Source organism: Plasmodium yoelii (genome assembly GCF_900002385.2).
Source record: "Plasmodium yoelii strain 17X genome assembly, chromosome: 5".
Taxonomy (NCBI): domain Eukaryota; phylum Apicomplexa; class Aconoidasida; order Haemosporida; family Plasmodiidae; genus Plasmodium; species Plasmodium yoelii.
The window spans coordinates 627557-641250 of NC_036177.2; the positions used below are offsets into that span (position 1 = coordinate 627557).

The 13694-nt window shown below is 22.2% G+C and overlaps 4 protein-coding genes across 4 annotated transcripts; 1 reads left to right on the forward strand and 3 right to left on the reverse strand.

The window, feature by feature from the left end:
- Positions 1-2253: 2253 nt before the first annotated feature.
- PY17X_0512300 (uncharacterized protein) lies at positions 2254-4242 on the reverse strand (the record flags this gene model as incomplete). Its single annotated transcript, XM_722670.2, has 1 exon — positions 2254-4242. One exon carries the CDS (start codon positions 4240-4242, stop codon positions 2254-2256), a length of 1989 nt encoding a protein of 662 aa, XP_727763.2.
- Positions 4243-6415: 2173 nt separating this feature from the next.
- On the forward strand, positions 6416-8011 carry PY17X_0512400 (uncharacterized protein; the record flags this gene model as incomplete). The annotated part of the gene is made up of 1 exon (XM_718946.1): positions 6416-8011. One exon carries the CDS (start codon positions 6416-6418, stop codon positions 8009-8011), a length of 1596 nt encoding a protein of 531 aa, XP_724039.1.
- Positions 8012-8739: 728 nt separating this feature from the next.
- On the reverse strand, positions 8740-10403 carry PY17X_0512500 (uncharacterized protein; the record flags this gene model as incomplete). Its single annotated transcript, XM_718947.2, has 3 exons — positions 8740-9729; positions 9870-10111; positions 10394-10403. 3 exons carry the CDS (start codon positions 10401-10403, stop codon positions 8740-8742), a joined length of 1242 nt encoding a protein of 413 aa, XP_724040.2.
- Positions 10404-12574: 2171 nt separating this feature from the next.
- PY17X_0512600 (DNA-directed RNA polymerase II subunit RPB7, putative) lies at positions 12575-13409 on the reverse strand (the record flags this gene model as incomplete). Its single annotated transcript, XM_022955220.1, has 2 exons — positions 12575-12859; positions 13161-13409. 2 exons carry the CDS (start codon positions 13407-13409, stop codon positions 12575-12577), a joined length of 534 nt encoding a protein of 177 aa, XP_022811673.1.
- Positions 13410-13694: the final 285 nt, after the last annotated feature.

The window sequence follows — 13694 nt, forward strand, 5'->3', positions numbered from 1 at the left end:
TTTTTCGCTTTTTTTTCGCTTTTTTTTCGCTTTTTTTTCTCCTTTTTTTCTCTCCTTTTTTTTCGCTTTTTTCCTCCTTTTTTCTCTCCTTTTTTGGTCCCTTTTTAGCTAGTATTTGGTGCTTCCAAATTTTGCTTACACTTTGTGTTTGCTCAATTTTCTGTGTTGCTATTTTTTTTCTCTTATATATTCTTAAAAAAAGAAAAAAAAAAAAAACTTTATTTATACCCCCAGTGTAGTTTGCAAGTGCGGCTAAAATTGGCATCAAAATCTGTATTTTATTTTATTTGTAAAATTTACAATATTGTTAAAATTAAAACAGTATGTGTTTCTTTGCAAATTTTGTGAAAAATATTATCTTATTTTACAACATATGTATATATAGACTTGAAAAAAATAAAATGAACAAATAACTAAATAGTCAGGTAAAAATCATAGAATAGCACGAATAATAATCAATCATATATGTAGTTGTATGTATATTTGTTTTATTATTATACATTTTTTGTTTTTTTTCTCGTATTCCTTATATTACAAAATTTTTTTTTTTTTTTTTTTTTTTTTTTTTTTTAATTTTCTTCTAAGTACAAAAATGTGTGTCAAAAAATATTCGTAGGTTTTATATATTTGGGTTCCTACAATAAGTATGTTTAATTAAATTTATTATTAAAAAATATATATAATAAAATAAAAAATATAAAATAAAAAATAAAAAACAAAAAAGTAAAATAGTATAATATGAATGAAAAAAGGGTTGTATAAGCAAAAAGGCAACAGATGGCTGTTCTATCACAAAAACTGTTAAGTATTTTTTTTTTTTTTTTTTTTTAATTTTATATAAATATGGTTTTATTTATGTAATGATCAAATATACCCTTATAACCAATACTGAAAAAAAATGTAAAAGAAAAGAACAAAGAATATACACACATGCAAAAATATTCATAAATATAGATTAAATATATATATGTGTGTAAATATAGGAGATATGTATTATAATTTTACAAGGGCATATTAGTTATAAATGATAGCAATACAATAATAATATTTAAAAAGAAATTCAAAAAAAAAAAAAAATAATAAAAATAAAATAATGATACTTGAGAATACCATTTAATTTAGCTATATAAGAACAAATCGTTAAAGATAAAATGTATATAAATATATGCCACTATTTGTTCGCCTTAATACTATTAATATATGCTAAATAAAAAATACATGTAATATAGCATAAAACAATTTTGTCGTTGACATCGCGTGCAATACAACTCCAAACCGATTAAGAAAATATTAAAAAATATGTTGAAAATAATAAAAAATATGTTAAAAATAATAAAAAATGTAAATAATCAAATATATAACCACTGTGTGTTGTAAAAAGAAAAAAATAAAAGAACGAAATGATTACACAGTTTTAAGCTTTATAAAAATTAATTCGATTGCATATTATTGAAGATCATATTTGTTTTTTTGAAAAATATGAAAATATATGAAAATATATGAAAATATATGAAAATGGTATATACTGAATATCCAATGGAAGAAATTCATACTTAATTTGAAGAAAGAGAACACATCAAAAGAGTCATAATATATATATATGAACAATGCTGACATCTTAATAATTTATACATATTTTTCCCCCATACATATTAAATTAATATTATGTTATCGACCTTATGCTTAATATGAATATAAGTGAAACTTTGTTTTTGTGATGTCGTAAAAAATGAAATTTAAATTTGACAAATTTTGAATTGTGTTGATAAAAAACAAATTAGTAAAAAAATGGCCACGTGTCAACATGCATAGTACGAGACCATGTTGCCTCCTTTGGAGATAAATAGAAGTATAAAATAAAAAATGTATAAAAACAGCAAAAAATATGAACAAGATATAAAAAAGGCAAAAAATATGAACAAGATATAAAAACAGCAAAAAATATGAATAAGATATTAAAAAAGCAAAAAAACATGAACAAGATATAAAAAAGGCAAAAAAACATGAACAAGATATAAAAAAGGCAAAAAAACATGAACAAGATATAAAAAAGGCAAAAAAACATGAACAAGATATAAAAAAGGCAAAAAAACATGAACAAGATATAAAAAACGCTAAAAATTATTAACGAAATGCTAACCAAAATCTTCCACGTCACAACAATATGAGCGTGTATTGGTACATGGCTATCCATATATACGTAAAAAAAAAAAAGGGATAAAGACAAGCATATTTATACATATGTAAAAAATTTCACTTTTTTTTTTCAGCATCATAAGCCATGGCATTATTTATACCCTGATTGTAATCATATTTATTTTTGACTTTTTTTTGTAATAATTGATCTTTTGATGATACACCATATTTAGCTCTATTTATTTTTTCTTCTTTACTTTTTTTATTTTTATCCATGAGATAATTATTTCTTTTTTGAAGTTCAGCAATTCCACCAGTACTACTACCTTGGGTTTGCTTGAATTGGCTTAATATTTTTTTTTTTCTTTTCATTTTTTTTAATTTTCTCAAAGATTTTCTTTCTTGCTTAGACATTTCATTAGACATTTTTACATGACCAGGTGCATAATTTTCTTCTGGTGCTTTTTTATTTTTTTCTGATAAAATAATTGGAGTATTTTCTTCAATATGTAAAGTAGCTATTTTGTCATTAGGGCCATTTAATAAAACAGGTTTTGGTATAAAATAAGAATTGGATAAAGAATCTAATGAATGCATAATTTTTTTAAATAAATTCATTAATTCGATTTTTTGTAAATTCATTTCTTTATTTTTTGATGAACCGTTCATATTATTATTTATTTCATTTTCATATTTTTTCGTATATTCATCAACTAAACTTAATTTACTTTTGGAAAAATTTAAATTATTAAAATTTACTTCATTATCATTATTGTTATTTTCATTATCTAATATTTCTAAATCTTCTATTTTTTTTTTTTCAACATCATCAAAAAGAAAATTTTTAATTCTTTGTTTTACTACTAGTTCAATTTCTTCATTTAAAATATTTTTTTTATCTATTAAATTTCGATCTTTATTATTTAATTCATCATTATCTTCATCACTTTCAAAATTTTTACCTACAGTTTTATTCAAAAATGTATCATTTTTATGTGTATTTATTTTAGGTATATCTACATTTAACGCAAGTATACTATTTTTTGGACGATCTTTTCCCGTTACTTCTCCTATCATTGACCAATGTTTTTTCGCAATTAATTCTTTTTCGATTTCTTCTTTTTCAATCTTTTCTTTCTCAAATTCATTTGTTTCTGTATCAAAATATTTACTAGTATATTCATTCATTTCGGCGAGGTCTCTTTCTAGCTTTTTGTCTGCCTCTTCCCTCAGTTTCTTTGACTTCTCACTTTTATTCTGTGCCTTCGCATGCATTTCCATGTCCTCACCACCTTCCTCTTCCTCTTCCTCATCTTCTACATCGTCCTCTTCCTCCTCATCTTCCTCCTCATCTTCTACATCGTCCTCTTCCTCCTCATCTTCCTCATCTTCTTCCTCCTCATCTTCTTCCCCCTCATCTTCCTCATCTTCCTCCTCATCATCTTCCCCCTTGTAAAAATCAGAATATTTGATTGCACCTGCCTGATTATGATCCAATTCGAATTGATTTAAATTCAAATCATCAGAGAAGTTTTCGCTTTCTTCATCATCCGAATTTTCTATAATTTGATTATCTTGCATATCAGCAAATTTTTGCATTTCTTCATAATTAAAAAATTTGTCTTTTTCTATTGTTCCTTCATTATCTTGTTCCGATTCAGTTTCTTTTGACAATTTTGATTTGGTAACTTTTCGTCGTTTTGTATTTTTATCTTGATCAATTTGGTGATCTAAAAATGTAACTTTTTTTTTTTTTTTTTTTTTTTTTTTTTTTTTTTTTTGACTTTTTTCTTCAATTTCTTTATCTATATTTTTTTCAAAATTATTAAAAAAAGCTGATAAATTTTCTAGCTTTTTTTCCTTTATCAAACATTCAATAAAATACCATAATTGTTCATAATCCAAATCAGAGTTGGAAATTAAGATTTCATCCATTTCTTTTTCATTATAAAAATATTTTATCAAAATATTTGAAAAATATTCTATCATTTCTAATAAATTATTTTTATCTTCTGTATTCCCTTTTTTCGAATTTAAATCAACTTGACTTTTTTTTTCAAACGAACTTATTAAGTTCGTATATTTTTTAATTCGTACTTCATCCATCTTAAGACAATAAATTTATATTTCTTCTGTTCCTATGATATTACATGATTAGCTACTTAATTAAAGATATATATATATATATACATATATATATACATACATCCCCCCCTTTCTGTATATATTTGATTATTTATATATATTCTTACTTTTATATGACCAAGTTAATATATTTTGTCAAGTTCAACACTTTTCTACAATATATTTATTTCTTCAATAATAATATAATTAAATTGTATGAATTAAAAAATGGGTTTAAATAAATAATACTGTTTTATAAACATTTATCGCGTACCTATATTTTACATACTCTACTATATTTTTTTTTCATTTTTTTTTTCATTTTTTTTTCATTTTTTTTAAACAAATATAAAAAATAATGTCATATTGTATGCAAATATGTACGAATTAACAATTTCGATAATAATAAAAAATATATATATGTATATATTTCCTTTTTTTTTTTTTTTTTTTTTTTTTTACAATTATAATAATAAAGTATATAGGCAATTATATTTAGTATTTTTTGCAACGCCCATATAGTAGCAGTTATGTTGCTATAAAATTTGCATAAATGAAAAAAATGAAAAAAATAAAAATAACACTTATATTTTCAGCCTATTAAAAATGACACTATTATATTTTCAGCCTATTAAAAATGACGCTATTATATTTTCAGCCTATTAAAAATGACACTATTATATTTTCAGCCATTTAAAAATAATACTTTTTCTTCATATATAAGCATAATCAAAATTGTAATTGTTTGCGTGGCAAGTTATACAAAAGTAGCCATTATGCTTAACATTCAATGTAAAAAAATTAAATTGGAAAAAAAAATATCATTAATAATAGTCAAAATAAATGTCTATACTAATCTTGTTATACAATAGTCAAACTGCTATATTTATATTGTTATAAATTTGTCTCTTTTTTTTTTATTTTCCTTTTTTTTTAATATATACAAAAATGTAAATACTATAAATTAAGAACACTTCTACCAAATTTAGATCCACACAATATACAACCATTTCATTATTATTGATACATACCTCCCATCAAAAGTGTGAATAAATATACAATATAAAACATAAGGGGAATGCATATATATGTAAATGTTGGCCCATAAATAGATACGTATATATACATGTAAATGGTGGCCCATAAATAGATATGTATATATATGTGCATATATTAGAATGTCTTTAAAACAATCTTTTATCACATTATAAATCATAACCCCAAAAAAATTAATACCAAATTCAAAAAAGAAAAATTGATCCTTGTATTATTTCACACATATGCTATTTCATATTGAGCACCAAAAAATATATAATTTGTTTATTTATATTTCGCATACAAATTGTACATATATATATTTGGATATTATAATATTCTTACTTATCTGAATGAATAAAGAGAAAATAAAATATTCCATTTTTACATTAAATTTTTAACTGTATCCTATAAATAATAAGGTCGTTTTTTTGTACACTTTTAAACATTCCGTTATTTATTTTTTTCTTATTTAAAAATAAAAAAAATAACACTTTTGCTCCAAATTAAAGAGAACATGATAAATGAAATGCTTTGCAAAATAAAACTTAACAAAATAAAACTTAACAAAATAAAACTAAATAAAATAAAACTAAATAAAATATACAAGTCAAGTTCAATAATTTTTCTAAACAAATTTGACATTTTTCTATATTCTTAAATAATCATTTAAGCAACCCTTTTATATTATATACATGTAATCCTTTTTTTTTTATTTTATTATAATAGAAAAATGTAAAAAAAAAAAAAAAAAAATTAATCTATATTTTGACATATTAAAATTTTAGTAATTAATCAAGTTTAGCTAGCTGAAAGTAATATGAAATAGTTATATTTTTTGTTTTTTGTCATGTAGAATTGTAAAAAAATTCTATAATTTTATCATAAATAAAAATATACATATATTATATATGTATTGGTTACTAAGACATAAATTTGTGTGTTATATGGAATTTACTCGAATGATGGAAAAGTCAATAATGAAAAAGTCAATAATGGAAGAGCTTCAGTTTTTTATTCCAAACATTGTATAGACTTGAGGGAAAAAAAAAAAAAAAAAAAATAAAAAAAAAAATAAACAAAAAATAATAACAAAATAAACAAAATAATAACAAAATAAATGCACGGATTTATGAAGTTGGTCAAATTAGGTATCCCTCGAATTGAGGGGAAAAGAGGAATTTCGGGGAGAGGATTCAAATTTGATAAAATCGCAGAAAGTCAAAGTTTAAGTGCCGAAGAAATTGAAGAATTTGATAAAGTAAGTATGATAAGTCTTAAGACCTTAAAAATACCTGACCATGCAAGGAAAAAGTTACATAATCTAGCTAAACAATTTGTAAAAAAAAAAGATTTAGAAAAATTAGGAAGATATATGACAAAACAATTAACAAGCCGAAATTGTGCAGAATTGCCAAGAATACTTCCATCAAAATTATTATGTGAAACAAAAGAAGAAAAAAATAAAATCGAAAAAATGCTTGATAAAAAATCTTATAAATATTTAAAAGAATTTATATCACAATATAAAAATAAATCAAAAGAAATTGAACAAATAGCATTAACACATGCAGAAGATTCAAGACATAAAATAAATATCACTTTTTTTCCAGAAGCTTCAATATCATATACATTACATCATTTTAATGGACATTATGGAATTATGTATAGAATATTTCATGAAATAAAAATAAGAGTCCCTGATTTTGTACCAAAAAATGTTTTAAATTATAGTGCAGTTCCAGCTGCTGGTATTGTTGCATTCTCTGAAATTTTTAATTCTTCTCATGAAAATATATTATCAATTGAATCATCACAACATTTAACATCTATAGCAAAATATATTCTAGACAATATACCAAATATTAAATATCAAATGAATTTATATGAACCTTTTAATTTATTTGACTTAATATGTATATCACATAAATTATTATCATTATATGATTATAATTCAAGAAATATATTTATACAAAATCTTTGGAATCAATTAAATAAAAATGGAATTCTTATTATAGTTGAAAATGGAACACCTACTGGTTTTCGTATGCTACATTCTATAAGAGAAATGTTTATTACTGAATTAAAATATAATAAGTTTCATATTATTTCTCCATGTTCTCATGAAAATATATGTCCACTAGCTTTAACAGGAAAAGATTGGTGCCATTTTTCTCAAAGGACTCTTAGATTATCTCATCATATTTATTCTAAAGGGAGTCATATGAAAAATATAGATGAAGAAAAGTTTTCATATATAGTAATAAGAAAATGTGAAGGTCCTAGAACTAAATATAATTCAGAAAATGAAGCATTAACAATTCATGAGAAATCTTTTTTTTGGCCCAGAGTTATTATGCCAACAATTAAAGCTGGAAAACATGTATTGATCGATGTATGCTCATATCCCTACAATTTTGAAAGACTTGTTGTTTCTAAAAGTTCATCTTTAATTTCAAATTTAAAAACAAAAACAGGAACTATTTTAAAAGGATATGGTTATAAAAAGGCAAGAAAAATATTATGGGGTGATTTATGGAGATTTACAAAAAGAATTAATAGACCTGATGCTAGATTATATACTCCTGACTCTACAAAAAATATTTTATACCGATTATATTTAAGACAAAAAAGAAGATCAAACATTAAAACGGTAGTAGATTCCAAATCTCAAGCTTATTATAATTCCCGATCAATTCAGTATTACGCTTCATAGCCGTGTTTCGCTATTTTTTCGATATTTTTTCGCTATTTTTTCGCTATTTTTTCCCTATTTTGTTTCCCTATTTTTTCTCACTTTTTTTACTTTATATATTCGTTAAATCAGCATATCCAAGTTTTAAAAACACAAAAATAAAAATTTCATAATACACCTTAAAAAATTATATTTATTTAAATGCTTAAGAAAATACATATATACCCCTACGTGTATATACTGGGATTGTAAAAAATAAAAATAAAACAAAAACATAGAAGAAACAGCAAAAAACATAGCAAAAAACACACACACATTATTATTATTAAATAGGAGGATTTCAAATATTTATAATATATAGTTATAAAGCATACGTGAAAAATATATATAACTGTGAAAGTGTAGATACCCCTCACCTCCACAAAGGTAACTACAAATTTATATATAAATAAAAATAAAAATAAAATAATCACAACATATGCATATACAAAATATATGCAAACTCATAACACATAAAATATACGAATGGTTCAATCAATGTTCGTTTAAAACATTTCAAATAAAGAAAAAAAACGGTAAAGGCCAATAAAAATTCGATAATAACAAACTCTTTTTCAATATACTGGCTTTCTATATTAAAAATATTTTATAAAAAAAAAAATTCGAAAAAAAAAAAAAAAAAAAAAAAAAAAAGGTATATATACAAAATCGAATAATAATAATATCACGTTTTGTGCTGTTTTATTTGTTTACTTTTTTTTTAATTTTTTTTTCATAGTATTCTTAGCATTATTTTTGCTAACATTTTTTTTGTTAATATTTTTTTTGCTAATATCTTTTTTGCTAATATTTTTCTTGTTAATATTTTTCTTGTTAATATTTTTTTTATCTATTTTTTTATTTTGAACTTTCTTTGCATTTTTTGATGAGGAAGCATGTTTATTTCCTTTGCTCATTTTTATTTGTTTTTTTTGTGGTACATTTTTATTTTTGTTATTTTTTGAGTTATTTTTTTTATTTTTATTTTTGCTATTTTTTTCATCCTTAACATTAGCTTTTTTCTTAGAATCTTTTTTAGTAATATTTTTTCCTTTGATATTTTTATTTTTCGATTTTTTATTGTCAATTTTCTTTTGTGCTTTGCTGATTAGTTTCTTTTTAACTTCTTTCTTTACTTTAGCAGATTTTTTAACTATTTTATTATTTTTGCTTTTTCCATTTTTTATGTTTTTACTGCTAATTTTATTGCTACTCTTTTTGACAACTTTTTTCTTTTTCTGTACATTTCCAGAAGACTTTGCTACTTTTCCCTTATCTTTATTATTTGTCTTTTCGCTTCCACTTTTTTCCTCTCCACTCTTTTCATCGCCACTTTTTTCTTCACCACTCTTTTCTTCTCCACTCTTTTCATCGCCACTTTTTTCTTCGCCACTTTTTTCTTCGCCACTTTTTTCTTCGCCACTCTTTTCTTCACCACTCTTTTCTTCGCCACTTTTTTCTTCTTCTTTTTCCTTTTCTTCCTTTTCTTCACCATTGATGATAAAGTTTAAGACATTCTCACAAGACGTAGCTGGTTTTACTCCTTTCTTCACATAAGACACTATAGATTCGTTAGATATAACAACATGTGATCTTAAAATTTTGTCATCTTCCTTTAAACATTCAATTTCTTTTAAAAGCTTTTTTTCTGTGTCACATAAAAGGGTGAATGGCAACTCAAGATCGTTTTTCCATTTTAACTGCAAAAAAAAAAAAAAAAATAAATAAAAAAATAAAAAAAAAATAAAAAAAAAAAAAAAATAAAAAAAAAGACATATCATATTTGGAAAAAGACAGGGCAAAGTGGCCGCTTTTAAATACGTGTCTTTTTTAGTTATACCTGACTATCGGCATTGTCTGCAGATAAACCATAAACTGCATATTTATTTTGGACAAATTCGTTATGCTTTTCTTTAAATAATTTTGCTTGCTCAGTGCAGCCAGGTGTATTGGCCTTAGGATAGATAAAAAGAGCAATTCCTTTTAATTCGCTATGTTTTTCAATTTCTGCTTTTAAATTTGTATTTTCATTCTGATCATTTTGTAATTCAATAGCTAGAATTTCGTCGGATATTTTGTTATCTAAAAAAAAAGGTAAAAAAAAAGGTAAAAATAAAGGTAAAAATAAAAAGGATAAAAATATTTACGAAATATGCTATGTCTAGTCTATATATAAAACAGATTCCAGACATGAATAAAGATGTACACATAATACTCTTTGACATTTTAGTAAAATGATATGAAATAAAAACAATTTGATATACCACCACTTATAATATTTGTTTTTAATAATTTACATATACAATTTAAATTCACATATAATTAGGACAATTTTTTTTTTTTTCCCATTTTTATAAAACTTACTTTGTATCATTTTATCCAGGGTCTTAAAAATGTATTAATAAAAAATATATATATTTATTTTCAATTAAAATAAAAATATTTTATAGAATGTCAAATAAAATACATTTTACAATATTCGATTTCTTTTAGAATTTGTAACAAAAAAAAATATTTAAAAATTGTTTATTTGGTTATTTTATTATTGTTATACTATTTTGTTTTCATATATAACTTTTATATTTTTTATCTATGTTTTTCAAAAAAAAAAAAAAAAAAAAAAAATTCAAGTACAAATTTTTATGTTATAAAATCGTGAAAAAAAAAACAATTGAAAATAAAATGGAAATATTATTTTAATTTTATAATTCTTTTATATTTTGTGCGTATACTATTTTTAAATATATTATTATCATATTTTTTTTATTTATATTTTTTTTTTGTTACATTTATATTATTTAGCACTAAATATTTTTAAATGCAAGTAGAAAATTTAAATAAAAAATAATATAACTTTTTACTATAAAATAATATAATGCATACATACATATATGTATATATAATTTTATAATTATAAAATATTGTGTTTATAGATAGTATATATATGCTAAATAAAATTAATGCACGTATCTCTTCTTGTTAATAATAATATAATATACAATGTTTTTTTAAAAAAAAAAAAAAACGCAAACTCGGGTTATCAATTACAATATTGTTTTCAAAATGTATCAGATTTTTTCTGATATGTATATAAATATTTTATGCAATTTTTTAACTTGTTCATTCCACATTTTTTTTATTTTATCGTTTTTTTATTTTTCTATCTTTTTTTTCTTTGCATTTTTAGAATAGATTTTTATTTCGTCTTTTTTGTACACATAACTTGTTTTATATCACATTAATATTTTTTTCAAAATAAAATATATTATAATAATATGTTATATACAATACTTTTTTTTTATTTAAAAAAAAAACATTTCTCTCTTTTTGTGTTGTATACAAAATTTGTAAATATTTTTCCAAAAACAATTATTAGTTAACATGCATATATACATATATTCGTTGGACATGTATATATTCAATACCGTTTATTATTTTTACATTTTTTTTTTTTTTTTCAAAAATCTTTATATAATTCGTTTCTTATAATTTTAGGGGAATAATAAAAATAAAAAAAAATAAAACAAAACCACTAACATTTTTTTATAGTACAATTATTTCTTTGGTTATCAAATATAAAATTTTCTTTTTCCCAAAATAAATCACTATGATAATATAAATATATACATTTATATTCACATCACTTTTTTTTAATTTCACATTTTTTCAATATAGTTTAACACTTTTCGTTATTTTATTTACCAAATTTTTCATATATACACTAATTTAAAAAAAAAAAAAAAAAAAAAAAAAAAACACAATGTTTTCTTTTCTCAGTTAAAATATTGTGCATGTAAAAAAATGGCTACTTAATAATAATTGTAAATTGTATATTTTTTTGATAATAATACAATTATAGTAAATAATACTGAATGCAGACAATAGAATATAAAATAAAAACAATTTTTTAATAAAAAAGACACAAATAAAATAATCGTTTATTTCCAAATTGTTGTTCCTCTATTTAATTCAAATTGTCTTTCGAAGTATTATAACCAAAAATTTCTTCATTAACAATTTTTTATTTAACTAGCGAATCGAACATTTGTGCAAATATTATCACACTAATTTAATTTCTCTCCCTTTTTGATTTTTTCAGTATATCTCCACTTTTTTATTTATCTTTCCTTGCCACCATGCGTGCATAAATATGTGTTCAATTTTACCAAACTTTTAATAATGGACAGAGGAAAAAAAGATATGTACACAATTTGAAGCATATTTGGATATTGTTATTTTTATTTTAATCTTAAAACTTTAGTGAAATACATTTTAAAAATTACTTTTTTTTCAATTTTTAAAAAAAGAAAAAAAATTATATTTAACGCATTTTATCTTTTCATTCGTAATGTCCTGAAAAGATAGACTTAACGATGCTCAAAAAAAAAAAATTAATAAAAGTTAAAAACAATAATATATAATAAATAAATTATAATATTTATGTACAGCCATGTCTATAAATATGTGTGCAATCATATATGATAAAAAAAAGGAGGAAATACATTTTATTTGTATATATAGACAAGTGTAGATATATCAATATAGCTACATAACTTGCAATGCATTTGATTCTATACATCCGAGATATTCATTATTAATAGTAGCAATTGCAAACATATTTGATAAGTCATATCTTATACCTTGTAATTTTAATCTAACAGTTGTTTGTGGCTTTATATTATGGCTTCCTGATGAAAAACATGGATAATGTGCATCTTCATTATATTCAAAATATTTGGGAATGGCAGTTCTTGATATAAATATTTTTAATGGTCCTGCTTGTGCAAAAAATCCTAACTTATTTACATCCGTAACGATTGCATCAAGAACCTATAATTTACAAAAAAAAAATAAAAGTAGCGAAAAAATAAAATAGTGAAAAAAAAAAATAGTGAAAAAAAAAAATAGTGAAAAAAAAAAAAATATACGTTTTTACATGAACAGTGCATAAAATTATGTACATATTGTATAGCTACATTAAAATAAAAAAAAAAAAAGACATAAAAAAGTGTGCAACTATCCTATAATTATGTAATACATTTTTCTCGAAAAAATATACATATCATAATAAATAAGTCAAGACAAAGGATTTAATTAATTTATTTATTAATTTATTTATTTTAAACAATACCTCATCTTTAAATGGCTTAAAAACTATTGCTTGATATTTAACTTTAACAACAATCATCCCCGTACCATCTTGAACACGCCCTGGTTCACTATGCATAATTCTAATAACACATATAATATATCCATATTTTTCAGTACATTGTCCTTCAATACTATTTCTTAGCATATCTTCAATATACTGCTGATATTTAGGGCCTAACTGACTAGGCTTTATAATCACATTTTTCCACTCTTCAATAACAAAATACATTTTTTTTTTTTTTTTTTTTTACAATTTATACATGCTAATATTTAAATAATTTTCATCATCTGGTACACAGCAATTAGGGTTTACTATATCCCATCCTTATCTCTTCACATATATATATGCATGTAGTATATTCCCCTCTTTTTTTTCACAAAAAAAGGAATTATAAGGATATTATGAAATATATAACTTTACGGCATTACAATTATTTTATATATATTCAATATGCCTTAAAAAAAAAAAAAAAAAAAAAGTTAATGTTCAATAACTATGCTTAAGCTGAATATT